Raw genomic sequence first — 16,291 nt, forward strand, 5'->3', positions numbered from 1 at the left:
ATGCCACGATTCTTTCGCTGAAACGCTGACACTTTAGCCCCGCACTTCCTTATTAGATCCATCGGAAAGATTCTAACTATTTCATCAGGCCGCATCAACGGCTTCGTAGCTGGAAGCTTCCTCAAGTCGTGCGCGATTGGCGGCTTCGGTTTCGTCGCGAAGACGAAGAGCTTAAACATGAGTATGCTCTTTGGGCCGAGTCAAAAGTTTCATTGTCATAGAGAAGCTCGAATGCCGAAATTAGGTTGAGTTGCTTATCGTGCATCTCGAGATCCTCTTAAACCACCGCAATATGTAGTTCCCCCCCCGTTTATCTTTTACAGCCTTTGGTTTCTGTTTTGGGCGGCCTTTTGCTTTTGGTGGACTTTGAAGCTCGAATTCGGCTTCGCCTTCATCGAGGTTGACGCTGTTAACCACCTCGATCACCTCTGCACCTGATTAAGCCGACTGAGTCGACTCTGTGCCCAACTGGACCGACTGATCCAACTCCGTGCCCGACTGAACCAACTGAGTCAACTCCGTGCCCGACTGAACCAACTGAGTCAGCTCCGTGCCCGATTGAACCAACTCCGTGTCCGGCTGGGCCACCTCGCTACTCGAGTGAGACGCAGGATCCACATGAGTGTTAGAGTTCGTTCCAGCTGAACAATTATCCCTTGAAAACTCCTCGCGATTTCCTATAGGTGCAGATTTATCATGAACAGGATCAGCGGCAGGAATAGCATCAAATTCACCATGCTTGAACAGCGTGGCCACGCTGCGTAGAGCTTCCATTGCCAACTTATACTCAATCATTCCCATACCGCTCATATGTTCACTAATTGTGGTCGCGACGAGATACGCTTCTCGAAATTTGCGGTTGCTGTCCCAAACAGTACTCGCTTCCGGCAACAGTACGCAGTTCTAGTTTGTGGATACTGGCTGTGAGTGTGCTTCGTTAACGGGTGGTTGTGCTCTAGCCGCACAGACGTTAGTTTCAAAGCAAATTTCTGCCCAGAATGATCAACCATTTGCACACAGGCATTGATCTGCAACCACAGGAAACTCTGTTAGCCCACCTCAACCCAACCAACCCAAATCGTACCCAACTGTGACCAACTACACCAACTCGAACCCACCTGTGCGCCACACTGCATAGCTCTCGAATGCTGGCGCTTCCTCTTGCCTTTGCCTTTTGGTTTGTATTTTCCCCCGTGCGTACAAATGTACGTCCTTGCGTAGTAAATCTATTCGTCGGGAACCAGTGGTGCCTTGGAGCCAGACTCCTGAATTTTTTTGTTCCTCTCAGTAACCTTGTTATTTGTCCGGACGCGAAAGCTCTACATATGACCAACATCATGCATATATCCAAGTTGGTAACCACGCCGTCTCCACAACTATTTATAACAAGTAATAGCATCTTACCTGGTATGTTTCGGCCCCGTATGATTCAAGAAACTCCTCCAAGTCGCCCCATGACTCAAACGCATATCTGCGCGGAGGGGCTGCTTGAATCCTTTCCGATTCCTTACTTGAGTCAATTGCTGCGGTCTGAGGTGACGCCGACGCTCCATAACGAACTTGTTTCGACCGGCTCTCGCAGCTTACAGCACTGGAGGCATTTGATGATGTTCCCACCCACTCCTCGTCGCTTTTGTTAAGTGAACACTCATCCAAATTCTCGCTGACTTCGTCGCTGGATGACACGGGGGAGACCTCCTTGACGCGCAAGTTCTTGGCAGGCTGGTTCCCGACTGCTTTGGCCCGTAAGTCGCGCGATGCAGGGCGTGTTACCGTCGTGACGCGTTGATCGCATGCTGCCGCTACGCCGCAGTCGCGGTCGCTCTCCATGGCTCGTATTCCTGCTCGACTCCCCACCGATGAATTAATGGTGAGGAGGGGGGATCGTAATATACACTATACGCCGGACGGATGAACTAGTGGGGTAGGGTAATGATCTGAAGGACGATTTGACGACCATAGTTGGGCTCTCCAGCCACTCTCTTTAAAAATTGAATGCTTCGATGCAGTTTTGTGCCTCGTTATGATATGAACCGGACGCAAGTGCGTCGCTGGCTTAAGTAACCGGCTTGGTTACCATGACGAAAAACCGTTTGAGGTTGAAGATGGTGTTTCCGTCGCTCTGTTTCGGGTACGCCGCAGCGATCATTTCGCGGTACGTTTGTTCGAACTTGGTGGCGTCCTCAGACGGCTCACCCAGCGCTTCCATGTACGGACGAAGATCTGTGGAGCCGGTGAAGTCGGCCACGGGGTTGTCTCCCTCCAGGACCTGCGCATATGTAGCTTCCCACATATCGAGCTCCACGCCGCCGTCGACAGCCTTAAACAGCTCATAGTAGAAACTCGGGTCTTTGTCACAGGTGACCCATCGAACGCCAGCCACGCGGTCACTGAGTCCCAAATGCGCCGCTGCGTCGACCATACGCTGGTGGCTCGGCTGTAAACGAGTGTCTGGGATTTGAAAGGCCAAAACGCCACCAGGCTTGAGGAACGAATACAAACGGGGAAGGATCTGCTTGTGCTTGTCGGCACTCACCCACTGTAGCGCAGCATTGGAGAAAATCAAGTTTCCGGGTCGCTCAGGCGCATAGGTCTCGAAATCGGCCTGGACGTAAGCGAAACCCTGCGTGTTAAGGGTCTCGTTCTCGTCGTGCTCCTGTTGAGCGACCTCCAGCATCGAAGTAGACGAGTCCACGAACGTCACGTGAGCACTGGGCCACCGCTTCCTGTTAGAAAGCGGTCCTCGTTAGCATTAATAGCTTACAAGTTTATCAAGAGCTGTTTGTAGGGCCGCCGTACTGGAATGATGGAGCCATGTTGCCCGTGCCAGCGCCAAGGTCGATGATCTCAACCGAGTCGTCGTCAGTAGTGGGGAAATCTGACACCCGCGCGAGCAGCTCCAGTGCTGGGCGCAGACGCTGGCGCTGGAATTTTAGGTACTTTAGGGGTTGCCAGGTTTGAGTGGCGCGTGCTACATGCTGAGCCATCGTGGCGTGTGTGGCGTAACCTTTCCAGGTAAGCTATGAAGTGATAATTCGACTGTCGGCGTCGATGGGAACTGCTGGTACATGTACATCACGTCAGTGTGCGTGATGTACGATTTTTGATGCGTGCAGCCAATGAGAGCGCTGAAAAGAGTTCTTTTAAGATAGGCAACCTGATCTTGGTCACCAACTTGTGCACTTTGTTCACCTCGCACTGCTTTTCACATGCATTGACATGAGCGCCAAGCATGGATTTCATTCGAAAATCAACTTTGTTGGCCCGTAATCTTTGAGTATTTTAAGATTACGGACGGGCGAGCCTCACCCATCACATTCTGTGGCCGAATCGGGGACTTATTATAGCGTTAGGGGCAACGAGGTGAGGGGTGAGGGGACGGAAGCCAATGCGCGAGTGGCTAGGAGCAATGTTTGGACACGGTGAGCCATCCCCCAATGAGGAACCCCCATGACCTTAATTTTTATTTGCAGCAGTAATATTTCGACCTGTACGTGACCCGCAAGAAACCTTGGTGTCCTGTGCATTGGGCTCGAAACATGGCACGCTTCGATCAAACTCGGGAACAGCCTATCAGTATATTGCAATGATTATTACGTGCTTCTGTGAAACCCAGTACATTTTTTTATTTTATTGTAAGAGCACTGCTCTTCAGAGAACTATTTCGTGAAAACCTCGACCCGGTTCGACGGGTACTCATTACGAGCATATCCGAAGTGTATTAAAGTAGGTTCAAATGACCGTCAGTATCTTCTTGGTAGTCGTATGGCTGAGTAAGTGTCCACATAGCGCAGTGGCCACGTCCAGCACCACCACCTTTTTGTCCTTGAGCAGTGCACATCCGATACAGATGAAACTACATTGATCAATCGACAGATTGTCTCCACCTTCAGCCGCCTCGACGTCTAGACCAGCACCCCAACGAGTCACTGTGCGATGTACATGCACTGTGACAAGATCGCCATGACGGACGCAGGTTGTGTGGCGGGATTTTGATTCTCCGTCGTCATTGTTTGCACAGGCTCAGTCCGTGTTTGCGCTAGCAAATCACAGCTAAGATATCTTTTGATCGCACTGTTAAAATACAAGTACAGCACTTTCGATGAGATTTTCCATATGCGTAGCTTAGGTGCTTGCTTGGATCTCTTGCTGACGTGTGATACGGTATCACTGATACCTACGTCATGGATGTATGCCCTTTGTCAGGTACCCCGATTATGGCAATACTTTCTTATGTAATCATAAATATATTTACGGCACTCGTTACACCCACCAACTATTTCGACATAAAATGGACGAAATTTGAAAAACACATGTGAGATTAGGGTCAGAAGGTACCGGTATGACTGTCGGTATGAATCTCTACGAGTTAGTTTTTCCTACAACTGGTCCCCAGACCAGCTATAAACCAATTTAAGTCTATTACATAGGTGACGCATAAATGTTTTTTTTTTCAACAATGTCAAATGAGTTTTAATCAAACATAGGCAATGTGTCGGAATCCCCAACGTTATAGTGCAGACTGATACACGCAAAAGAAGAAGAAGGATAAGAAAAAGGAGAAGAGGGGGGGGGCGAGCGCTTTAATATAGATAAACCCGCTATTTATTAGAAAGTAGGCATAAAAGTATAAATAATCCATTTTCCTTTGTAGCTACTTAGAAGTATTCTTGATTTGCATCCCGAAGAGTGCATAGCAGAAGATCTTGTAGCAAATTCTCTCCTGTTCTTTCTCTGATAATGGTTCCGTATCAGTAAATACAATCTTGTCTGGTGACAATACAGACAACGACGGAGAAATCTGACACCACTGAATAGCATCGAACCATAGTAAAAGAAAAAACACAGAGCCCGACACAAAAATCCGACGCTTCATTTGATAGGTTAATAACGCGCTCTAAAAAACAAAAACAGCACAGAAAAAACATGTGAATGAAAAAAAGGGGATTATATTCAGACGGTTGCTTCCGGATACCTCGGGATAGCCTTTTCGAAGCTACAAATTATCGCTTTCTTTTCTAGCTTTTCCCAAGCAGCAAAAGTAGACTGTAGAGCACGGATGCGCTTTTCCTTAGCGGTTCCACCAGTGCGTCTACCACAACGGCTCCGTATTGTTGCTTTTAATGGTCGCATCGCCCCCACATCTAGCGGCTAGCACACAGCAGCGCTATTTGGGGGTAGTGGGACCAAAGTAGCATTGGCTTCTTCAGCCACAAGCCGTTGTCCTTCTTCGGAAACGTGACATATAAAGTTGTCAACCAGAAGGATAGCGGGGCCATCAATTTCAACTTAGAAAGTTTTTCTACGTAAAATTTCCGCACACTGGTGTCCATCCATGCGCTCTCCTACATGGCGTAGAAGTGGTCGTCAGGGCACTGCTCTATTTCATTTTTCTCGATGCGGCCACCAGGGACGCCATGGATGATAAACAAAATAGGCATTTTCATCCCTAACAAATTAAAAATATGTTAGCAAAATACAATTTAATTTTTTTGCAAAACAAATAGCATACCGTCATCGTGAACGGTTATCACTGTGGTCATTCGACCGGTGTGCTTATCCGCACCCAAAATTCCCGCGGAGTCCTTGCGCCCTTTGCCAGCCCACAACTTTATTGGCGGCATGTCGAACAGTATGGCTGTTTCATCGACATTTAGAATGCCCCCGCCACTGAAAGAACTATACTTGTGGACCAAAATTCAAGGGAAAAGCTTGCACGGGTCTCTTCGAGGTCTTCAAATGGCTTTTTAGCCGCTTGAGGGTTTTGGGACGAAAACCCGTTGCTATGTAGCGCAAAATTTTAAATTTAAAGTAAGGATTAGTACAATTTTAAATATTTGCACAAAAGATATTTTTACCGATTAGCGAAGCGCTGTACCATGCGCTCTAGCGCAAGCTCGCCCGCTTCTTTTTCGTTTATGGAGATTGTCATCCACCCGGGATGAATTTGCCACATGAGCTGAATCACGCCGGCAGTCGATCAAACCTACATGTTAATGTAAGAAAGTTAGCTCAATACCACAAAAGCACATTCACATTGACTTACTTGCTTAAGTCTGCGCATATCCTTCATGTATGTTAAAAGGTCAGAGACGCCAGGAGAATTTTCCTTGCGTCCCTGACCTTGTAACGTCTTTGACGAGTGGTGTCCCTTGAAATTGCGTATTGCGTCCTCTTGCTTGCGCCAATCGTAGATAGTTCCTCGCACAATATTAAATTTTTCGGAGGCGGCCTTAACGCCCTCACATTTAGCGATCGTCAGGGTCTCGCGCTTTTGTTTCATTGTGAAGCTTCGCTCAACGCGGTTCATCGCGCAAAATGACTTGGTAATTACCGACGCCCAAGAAGTGTTTCATCTCCAGCCATTCAATTTTTTTTGTAAGTAATTGGATCAAGAACTTCTTGTATAAAGATATGCTTGGATAAAAATACATCAATAGTTACTATGGGAAAGAGGTGTGCTCACAATCACTAGTCGACTTTTTGTGTCTGTCGGATTTCTCCGTCGCTGTCTGTATGTATGTTGACACGTAGTAGTCGAGCCAGTGAGCCACATATACGCCACAACTGAATCCGTCTTGTTGAAGCCACGCGCGAAATTCTCGAATCTCCAATTTGTAGGCTGGGTCGACTAGTTTTAAAAATACGTTTACCACCTTCCTTTTCACCTCATCTTCATGTTTCTTCTTGTGAAAGGGGTCGTAGATCCAGATCACGCGTCTCTTAATATCAATTATAACTCCACACCAATGTCCGTCTTCGATATTAATGTAGATTGGACAAAACATTGCTAAACCATCGTGACATTTGCTGAAAATCTGGCTCTTTGTGTCTAAGAGTCGATTGCGCTGGTCATCATCCTTAAAATATACAAACGTCGGGTTGATAACGTGAATATTTGAAGGGAGATTCCACGATGCCTCTGCTGCCATTCGTTGCGTTGAGCTCATCAGACACTGATCAGTGGGCCATCCGTCGTCGCCAAATCTAGCAAGCTCGGCAAATTCCACGGACACTCCACCAGAATTAATAGACCCGCGTAGATCTAACTCTAAAACAGTCTCCACAATCGTATTTCTCTCTTCCTCCTCATCAGGATTTTCAACCTTCACACTTTTAATCCATGATACCAGCGCCTTTGCTCCACGAACAACGGATGCCATGGAATGCCATTGCTGCATAATTGCAATATCGTTTGCCCGAAACGTCCCCAACTCCAAAATCACCACGGCAACATCGTCATGGGAGACATTCCTCCCATTGTTTGCTTTCTCGCGGAGTATCACGTTTTCAGCTGCAGTGATACACTTCTTAACTAGCGCAACTACAATTAACAGCTCATATAAATGTTAGTTTCAATTTACACAATAGTTGGTATCGTGTCGTTGGTAATTGGTGCAGAGTTGGTATTTGGTACCCGAATACCAACTATAGTCCAACTGCTTACCCATTAAACCAATTTTGAACCAGCTCTACCAACGCGAGCACAAGATAACAAACTTACCAGGCAGAACACCACGGACTTTGGTTTCACATGCGTCACCTGACGAATCGGTTAGCAGCTTCGCCTTGGACGCTTGAAAACCGCATCTGCATGCATTAGTTGGAGACCACTAAACACGTCTTCAATCTCAGAGAGCGTAATTGCCTCGTGCAGCGCAACTCGGCAAACTTGGCGAGCGTAACATCCCTGATTGTAGTTAGGCGGCCGGCAAGTTCTTGGCTTTCTTTGTACTCCTTTTTCCGTTTCGATTTTTTTACAGTCTGCTGCAACCGTGGCCGTCCAGACGAACGACTTGTCAGATACTCCACTGCCGTCGATCGCACTTTTCATATCGAGACGGCGTCTAGTTGTATTCACTTCTGCGGCACTGTCATCAATCATGTTGCTTTTTGTCCAGCCCTTCGTGTAGTACCGCAGTGAATTTTCCCATAACTTTGGCTGCGTTCCACGAGCCTCCGCTTGCCAAACACGAGTTCGATTGCGATCTCTGATTGAGTTGCTCGTCCGCAGTTTGTAGACTTGGAAAGTATCGCGTTGGTAGCTAGGAACAACATAGAATTGACCATTTATAACAAAATTAATAAATAAAATTAATTGCAACTAATTGTACATACCCGCTGAATGCCGCCTCCATATCATCCCACGAGTCGAATACCCCAGCGAAGGGCTCACACACCACACGAACTTTGGCTGGATCAGCGTCGTCTGGATCGCGGAAGTTTCCGTCAACTGGCGGTATGACATCAGCGTCGGCGACGCTCCTCTTCGTCTTTTTGGCTGGTCGATGCGTGCTGACCCCTGGTGACTCTACGCCGCTGCCCCCCCCCCGGGTGTCTTCGCGTCACTTCCATCAGCAAGCGTCTCGTTATGCGCGGTGTCTCCCTCGCTGTTGTGCTCACCTCATGCCGTCTGCGCGCGCTTGGTCTTATTTGCGTCCTCCATTTGAGCAAACGGGGGATAAGAAATAAGCGAGCAGGAACGGTTTGAAATGTCAAAACTTTAAAAATCCGAAAAAGCATGTTTGTGGTTAGGTTAAAGTTGGTATTTTGAATTGTACTTTTTCTACAAAAATAGTTGGTGGATTCAGGCACCTCCTGTATATGTCTTGTCGACATCACGAATGCAATAAATAATTTTTTGTAGAAAAGCCCCTCTACCATAATTTATGGAAAGATTTCTTTATCATTATGCTATTCATGGCAAGCCACGGCATTATTCATTGAATGTTGACTCGCAAAACGCTAAGCATCACAAGTCGCTGGAGTGCTCACTCTTCATTTCGAACAAAGTGTGCAAAAAAGTGTCATTACTGCACGAAAACAGTGTGATTTCGACAGATTGTGCATTTTTAAATAATAGAGACCTTGTGCAGACGTCTCAAAACAGTGATCATGTACAGTGAGATGATATCCGATTAGACAGGGAACATATGTGACTAAAGCCTTGTGCAGCAGTAACATTTTAAAAGGAGCAAAGCAATGGACAGTGACAGCTCCAGCTCTGACGAGGACGAAGTGGTGATTGCTGTGCTATTGGCGCGCAAAAAAGCGCTCGAGCATCTTATCGCTTCTACTTTAACCTGCCAGCACATGACGTCACTTGGAAAAGAAAATTTCGTTTCGAGAGAGATGACATTTTGCGCCTTGTAGACCATTTCAAGCTTCCAGACCCATTTCCGACTCGCCAACGCTATCTCGTGTCAGCACTCGAGGCTCTATGCATATTTCTCCGGCGTATGGCATACCCAGCACGTTTAGATGATCTAAAGGACCTGTTCGGGCGGGACGAGGCAGCAATTTCTTCAATTTCTAATGCGATTCTAGATTATCTCAACGACAAGTATCACAAGTTACTAAGCTTTGACCAAGTCCGGCTTTGCAGTGACACACTCGACACGTACGCAAGAGCTATCCATCTAAAGGGCGCACCACTACGAACGTGTGTCGGATTTATTGACGGTACAGTACGCGGTACTTGTCGTCCAGTACGGCACTAGAGGTACATGTTCAATGAGCACAAGGTAATCTACGAAATTGTGAGGCTCTAAATAATCATTTTTGACAAGTTACTTGTTGTGTCTGCTGCAGAGAAAGCATGCGCTGAAATATCAGTCCGTGATTGCTCCCGACGGTATTATAATTCACCTAAGTGGTCCCTTTCCGGGAACACGTCACGATGCTTGTATTCTGCAGCAAAGTGGGTTTCTTGAGGCAGCGTCTCCATGCCTTGGTGCTGATGGTCATCATTACGTATTCTATGGAGACCCTGCCTATGGCCAGCAACGACATATTGTTGCTCCATTTAAGGGAGCCAAGCTAACAGAAGACGAGCAACTATTCAACAAGCGAATGAGCAAAGTACGCGTTAGTGTGGAGTGGAAATTAGGAAAAATTGATCGCTATTGGGCGTTTGTAGATTTCTCGAAAAACCAAAAGGTGTTTCTACAGCGCCTTGGCAAGATGTACGTGATGGGCGCGTTTCTAACAAACTTACACACGTGCATCTACAGTAGTCAAACGTCTGCCTTCTTTGGTTGGAAACCACCAACACTGGCAGAATATCTAAACAATGCATAGGCGGCTTTATTGATTCATCTTCTCTATCAACTTGGACATGAGCCCCATCTGGCTAGCCGTTATTCCCATCAATTTGTCTAACTTGTCTCGGTCCTGCTGCAGACGCTGCTCTTCTAGCGCAAGCCGGCGCTCTTGTAGGTCAAGCTGTCGTTCTTTTTGCTTCTCTCGAGATATCCGTGCTTCTGCCTTGGTGTCGAGAAACTCGACAAGAGCCTCCGTGCTTGACTTTTTCTTCTTTTTGTTCGGCGGTGGGGTCGATAGCTCATTTTCAGAGCTTCCTCAACGGGACCGTCGTAAGCCCTCCATTGCGCTCTGAACTACTTCTGCCGAAGCCGATTCACGACGCTCAGCCTCTCTTTTCTCCTTTCTGTCTTGTCAGCCTTGACTTGTGCGTGCTCATTATACTGTAGATAAAAAGCATAAGCAAAACGTATGTCACTAGTATCAATTAAAACTTACCAGAGTCATGCAATCTGTCAGTAGTTGCTCACGCTCCTCGTAGTCTTTGGCAGAACCCGACGCTCTCAACGACTCGAGCTCGTCGCGGCGAAATACCTCCAGGAGCGTATTGAAACGGCGACGGCAAGCCTTGCCGTCGGCGATACACGATGTGAGCGCTGCCTTGAGTCCTGTGGCGACGCTTGACCACGCGGCCAGCGTCTCACCATGACTAGCCGCCCAGGGTCTGTGCTTGAGGGTTTCTTTGAGCAGCATGATGTCACTCGATGGTACGAAACGGAAGGCCTTCTTGCGCTTACTAATGCTGGGACTTCTGACTGGGTTGGGGGGCTCTTCAGTGTTGCAGTCTGCATTAGCCATGTCAGCGCTAAGTAGCCTTGGCCACTCGGTTCTTTGTAATCTGTGGTCACCGTGAGCAGTAAGCTAACGTACATTTCTCTCAGCAAAAAACACAATGACTAGCCTGCCCTATCCCCATTCGCCTTCAGTGTACATTTTCACTATTTTGAGACAGCTGCACAAGGTCTCTAATGTTGAGTTGCTCTACATTATGCTCTTATTTATTGTTTGATCACTGTACATGCCATACTGTATGTATTGGCACTAGCTTCCCAATACCATTATTTATGCTAAGGGAGGGTTCCCGATAAATAACAATTGCCATAATCGGGAGCCCTGCCCTTTGAGGCCCCACGTCACAGAATGACGCTGTGTAGTTATGGTACAGCCCGTCGCCATCTAATCGACACGGTTGATGTACATCTCCTTGCATAGACGAAACGGCCTACAAGGTGCCGAAGTATCTCTCGCCTTTTTAACATCGGTAAATCCGTACCTTTAGTTTAACCATTCCTCAATGTTCCTGTAGCAGCACACCTCGTCTTCATCGCCAATATGGTGACAAACAATTGAACTGATACCACCCAAGACTATGTGAAAGCGCCACCAACACCCGATGCGCTATCGAGTGAGCCCACCAAGCCCGATGTTGCACCGTTCAGCCAGCAGCCAAATCCCCTCGATCGCGCTTCGTTCCTCTCGGTCCTTTTGGCACAATGGGTGTACCCAATGATTTCATTGGGCTCGAAAAGGGTCCACGAGATGGAGGACATGTGGCCTCTGTTGTCGAGATTCCTGCCAAGCTCTGGAAGTCCGCTTCCGTCGTGTGTACGCGCCTGATAAACATAATATATTCGGGATTTCCCCGGTGGCGATGGCATTCGCAGTGTCATTTCGAGCAGGATTGACTGTGGTCTTTACGGGCTGCATGTTGTACGTGGTAGCTTTGGGCATGCAGTCCTACGTCGCACAGGGATTGCTCGAGTTCCTAAATAACGAAGAAAATATCTTTCACATCTCCAGTGGATACTGGCTCATGGTGATGATGACCGGCAGCTCTCTCGTGGCTGTATTATCGCTGAACTACGTGTTCTTCCTATCGGCACGTATCGGTGTCAGCATGCGCTCTCTTACCATGTCACTCATCTACGCTAAGTCCTTGCGACTGTCATGTGAAGCTCGTCAAGAGTACACGCCTGGCGAGGCTCTCACACTCATGAGTGTGGATACAGAGCGCGAATTTAACCTCTTAGCGCATGGGCCGTGGCTGGTTATGGGACCTCTAGGCTTTGCCATCTCGATTATTCTCGTTGGTGTACTCTTCGACTTTTACTCTTCCGTTCTTATCGTGGTGATGACTCTATCAGTTCAACAGGGAGATCGCATTGCCAGACTCCAGAAACAACTGCTCAAAGTCATCGATGAACGTGAAGGTCACGTCGGAGGTTCGGTAAGGTATCCGGGTTTTAAAGTTCTATGCGTGGGAGGAATCTCTGGCTCAACGCGTCGACAAGTTACGAGTACCCCATCTTTGGCTTACTCATCAATGACGACTCCTCCCATATCTGAGTCATACAGCAGTGTTGGTAAAGGATGCATGACGCAACTTTTCGTTGGCCTCCAAGAATCAAGGGGTTGTCGTAGTTACGCCGACATTAGACAACGACAAAATTGCTAATGGTATGGAGAATATTATCAAAAGCGCAGCTTTAGCTGATGGACAACAAGGAAGAAGTTTTTCCGTACTAAAAGCGTCCTAAACGTCCTAACTTGTCCTAATACCTACTGTCATAAATTACGGTATTGGCACAAAACTTTGGCATGGGTTATAGGATCGTTAGGACAGTTAGGACAGTTAGGACAGTTAGGACAAATACGAAAGTTGTAAGGCTACACTACCCATGCCAACGAGAGATATCTTATGGCTTACAGAATGCAGAATGCTACTTAAACGCCATGTATTCCCCGGGGACTTCAACGTCCGCAGACCGCACATGAGCAGGAGCGCTCTGTCGACCATGCTTGATGTCGTCCAGCAATTTTATGTAGGAATGTGCCTCTGCCTTTGCAGCTTCAATGAAGACGAGAATACTTGGATGTGGCGCACCAATGCGAGCAGCAAAATCGCGATTGTACTTCTCCAGCGGGTTATTAGTCCGATTTATCATGCTCACATTGTTGCGCCGCATCTGGCTCACGTTCCACAGCGACGTGTCGAACCTCTTTGTCCACGTTCGCACAAAATCCTTCCAGAAAGCGTTCCATTTAGTTTTTGCTGCGGTCTCATCGATGATGCTTCGAACATACTGTAGTCCCTGCCAAAAACAAATTATTTTATTTTAGTAATATTTTCCGTAAGTAAAATACAAAAATTACGTACCTTGTCCAGCACTTCTTCGGCAGGAATGACAGTAAGCACGTCCAGTTTTCCCGACTTCATGGCGTCTGCGATCTGTTCCTTGGGAATCTTCAGTTCTATCATCTTCCTACGTAGAGCCTGCTTCCACTGGAAGAGGCAGCCAACAATGTTGGCTGCAGGGAACTGCTCAATCACAGCGTTAATGAGTGCAAGCTCAAAGTCACAGGTAACATCACGAGGCTTCAGCTGGCGGTCGGACACCATGATGAGCTGCTCTAGTACTCGCCAATACGTTTCTTGGCTTTTCGAATTGACGAGTACGTAGAGTAGTGGCACGTATACGTCGACACTAGGATCGTAGACCATAGCAATCAGGCACTGCGAGAAACCTTTTGGTACCACCGAAAAGGTACCATCAATAAAAAGGGTCAGCTGAGGGTACCGTAGAATCCGCAGTAAGTCCGGATGAGCATACGCTGTATGCCGGCGGTGGTGGGGCGAGCCATGTTGAATTGTAGGAACGGGCGCGGGTCTGAGTCGCTAATGCTTCGCACCGGTGCAGTCTCGATTGCACGGAAAATGTCGCCACCGGTGGCACCTTGGCGTACGTTTTTGATGATCGTAACATCACTCGGACGCGCAATACCGTAGATAGTTGACGGGTGATGCTTGGTACGGAAACTATCAAAGACGCGCTGCCACAGAACACCAGGTGCAACAGCGAAGTCCTTAATGGCGCGATCTTGCAGCTCCAAAGACATGTCGTGGCGTACGTCTGCGACTTCTTCTAAAATCTCTTGGTCGCAGCGGTGAATATTTTTTCGATGATAGTGCCCCCCTTCTTGACTACAAGACGTGCTGGACACCCAGTCCGGAACTTCACGCAGCTGAAATAGGTTGTTCCTGTCCCCGGGACGGTGCGCTTCTTGCAGAAGCGGTAGTTCTTGTGCTCCATGGACAAAGTTGTCAAGTGACAATAAAAATTAAAACAGCTATGTGTTTCTGCATGATTGGTTCCCGTTAACTTTTAAAAACCTCAATCCCAAGTTTGACTCAAAATAGGTTTTATGATATGTCCTAAATTTCCGACTAAAATACCGGTTTTTAATTTTGGACAGTATAAGGATTGCAATATTTTCCCGGATTTAGAACCTTTTTAGGATACATTTTGCAATCTATGCCAGTAATTTACGACGTATTTTAGGATTTTGTAGGACAGTTAGGACAGGATTAGTACAGAAAATTCGACACCGACAACAACCGCAAGGTTTTCAACTGGAAGGTATCAATTTGGAGATCGAACGTGGGGATCTAGTGATGGTGGTCGGTAGAGTTGCAGCTGGTAAGTCCAGTCTCGTCAACGCCATTCTAGGAGAAATGCCACGAATCTCTGGTGTACTCGAGGTCGAAGGGCGAGTAGCTTGTGTCAGTCAAGACACCTGGATCCGCAACGCAACTCTGCGTGACAACATTCTCTTCGAACAAGAATACGACTCTGAACGCTATGCACAGGTCCTGGAGGCATCACAGCTGTCAATGGACTTGAGCGCTCTACCCAACGTAGACGCGACGGAGATTGGTGAGCGTGGCATCAACTTGAGTGGTGGTCAGAAGGCTCAAGTGGCTATCGCTCGTGCGATGTACCGGGCAGGGACGGACGTATTGATTCTGGATGATCCGTTGAGTGCTGTGGACCCGCACGTAGCTCACGCGATTTTCAACAAATGTATCGTCGGTATGGCACGTGACCAGACTCGGTTGTTGGTGCTGAATAGCCACTACGACTTGTTACCGAAAGATGATCATGTTGTGGTGATGCGTGATGGTGTGGTGGCTTATCAGGGCCCCTATCACGATGTTTTGGTGCAGTTCCCGCAGCTTACAATGGACTTGGTTAGTATCAGCGTCGATAGCAATAACAAGGAGCTGGCCAGCGCCCCAGAATGCATCAAGACACTGTCGCCAAGCGAAGATAAGCCCGTAGAAAGCAACCCACAGAACCAACTGTGGCTACGAGATAGAGCGTGACGACGAAAATAATGAGAACTGACAGCAAGTCAAGCCGAGTGGCTAACCAGCGACTGGCAGCCCAGTACGTGAAGTACATGTTTGAGTTGGCATCAACTACACGTCGGTTCAACTCGATGAAGTTGTCTCTCATGCAGAAGGCGCGAATCGTAGCGAGACCGGATAAAGTCTCGCTAAAGAGATTGTACACGGGCGTTCGGGTGACGCCTTCCAGTCGCTTGATCTCACTCGATGTCTTCTTGAAGTACTGTCCGATGAAAAGAAACATAGCGAAGATCGGGATGTACGTCAAGGCAATCCAGTACGAAGCCAATGCCGAGACGGCGAGCGCTCCGAAGGCCAAAGACACATTCTGGAGCAGTAGTTGGTACTCTTGGGGAAGCATAGTATCCATTTGATCCAAGTCGTTCGAGAAGCGGTTCAGGATCTGACCCATTGGAGTCACGTCAAAGTATTGCGTCACTGGAGCCTTCAAAACGCGTCGGAACAGCTCGTCGTGCATATTTTGCGACGAGCGAACACACGACTCGATAATCGTCAGCGCTCGGCCGAAGGAGAGCACAGAACAGAGTGCGAGAAACCCGAGATACCACATGCCGAATGTAGTATTTGAGTACGTTGGGTCCACACCCCGGCGTGGCATGTTTCGCGCCCAATGACCAGGCCACCAGTCGACAACCGTGCGTGCTGCTTGACCTGCAATGTAAGCGACGACGATGACGACGATGACGACGATACCGTTAAACCCCGTCTCGTCGAAGTACGTCTTGTACCGATGTTCATACAAGCCGCATTCTCCTCAGCCCGTGTGGTTGATCCATCCATTGCACCTTTGCCCATTGCCACGAGGGCGCGAACAACCCCATCTCTCACGAGACGCTCTTCATACGACATTTCTCGAGGTTTGCCAGACTCAGCGTTGAGTTTAGCGAGCGAGCAGATCATGTCGGTAGCCACACGCAGAGTCGGCGCTTCGGAAGCCATCGCTGGACTTGTGAGGAGTGCGGCGAGAGTTGGAAACCCATT

The 16,291-nt window shown here is 48.0% G+C and overlaps 2 protein-coding genes across 2 annotated transcripts; both read right to left on the reverse strand.

Moving 5' to 3' along the window:
* Nucleotides 1-2,056: 2,056 nt before the first annotated feature.
* Nucleotides 2,057-2,987, reverse strand: PITG_10108 (trans-aconitate 2-methyltransferase, putative; the record flags this gene model as incomplete). Its single annotated transcript, XM_002902590.1, has 2 exons — nucleotides 2,057-2,726; nucleotides 2,800-2,987. The coding sequence occupies 2 exons, from the start codon at nucleotides 2,985-2,987 to the stop codon at nucleotides 2,057-2,059; spliced, it is 858 nt and encodes a 285-aa protein (XP_002902636.1).
* A 12,370-nt stretch (nucleotides 2,988-15,357) lies between these two features.
* On the reverse strand, nucleotides 15,358-15,908 carry PITG_10109 (ATP-binding Cassette (ABC) Superfamily; the record flags this gene model as incomplete). Its single annotated transcript, XM_002902591.1, has 2 exons — nucleotides 15,358-15,377; nucleotides 15,425-15,908. 2 exons carry the CDS (start codon nucleotides 15,906-15,908, stop codon nucleotides 15,358-15,360), a joined length of 504 nt encoding a protein of 167 aa, XP_002902637.1.
* Between the last annotated feature and the right edge of the window lie 383 nt (nucleotides 15,909-16,291).

Source organism: Phytophthora infestans, genomic scaffold, assembly GCF_000142945.1.
Source record: "Phytophthora infestans T30-4 supercont1.17 genomic scaffold, whole genome shotgun sequence".
NCBI classification, from domain to species: Eukaryota; Oomycota; class Peronosporomycetes; order Peronosporales; family Peronosporaceae; genus Phytophthora; species Phytophthora infestans.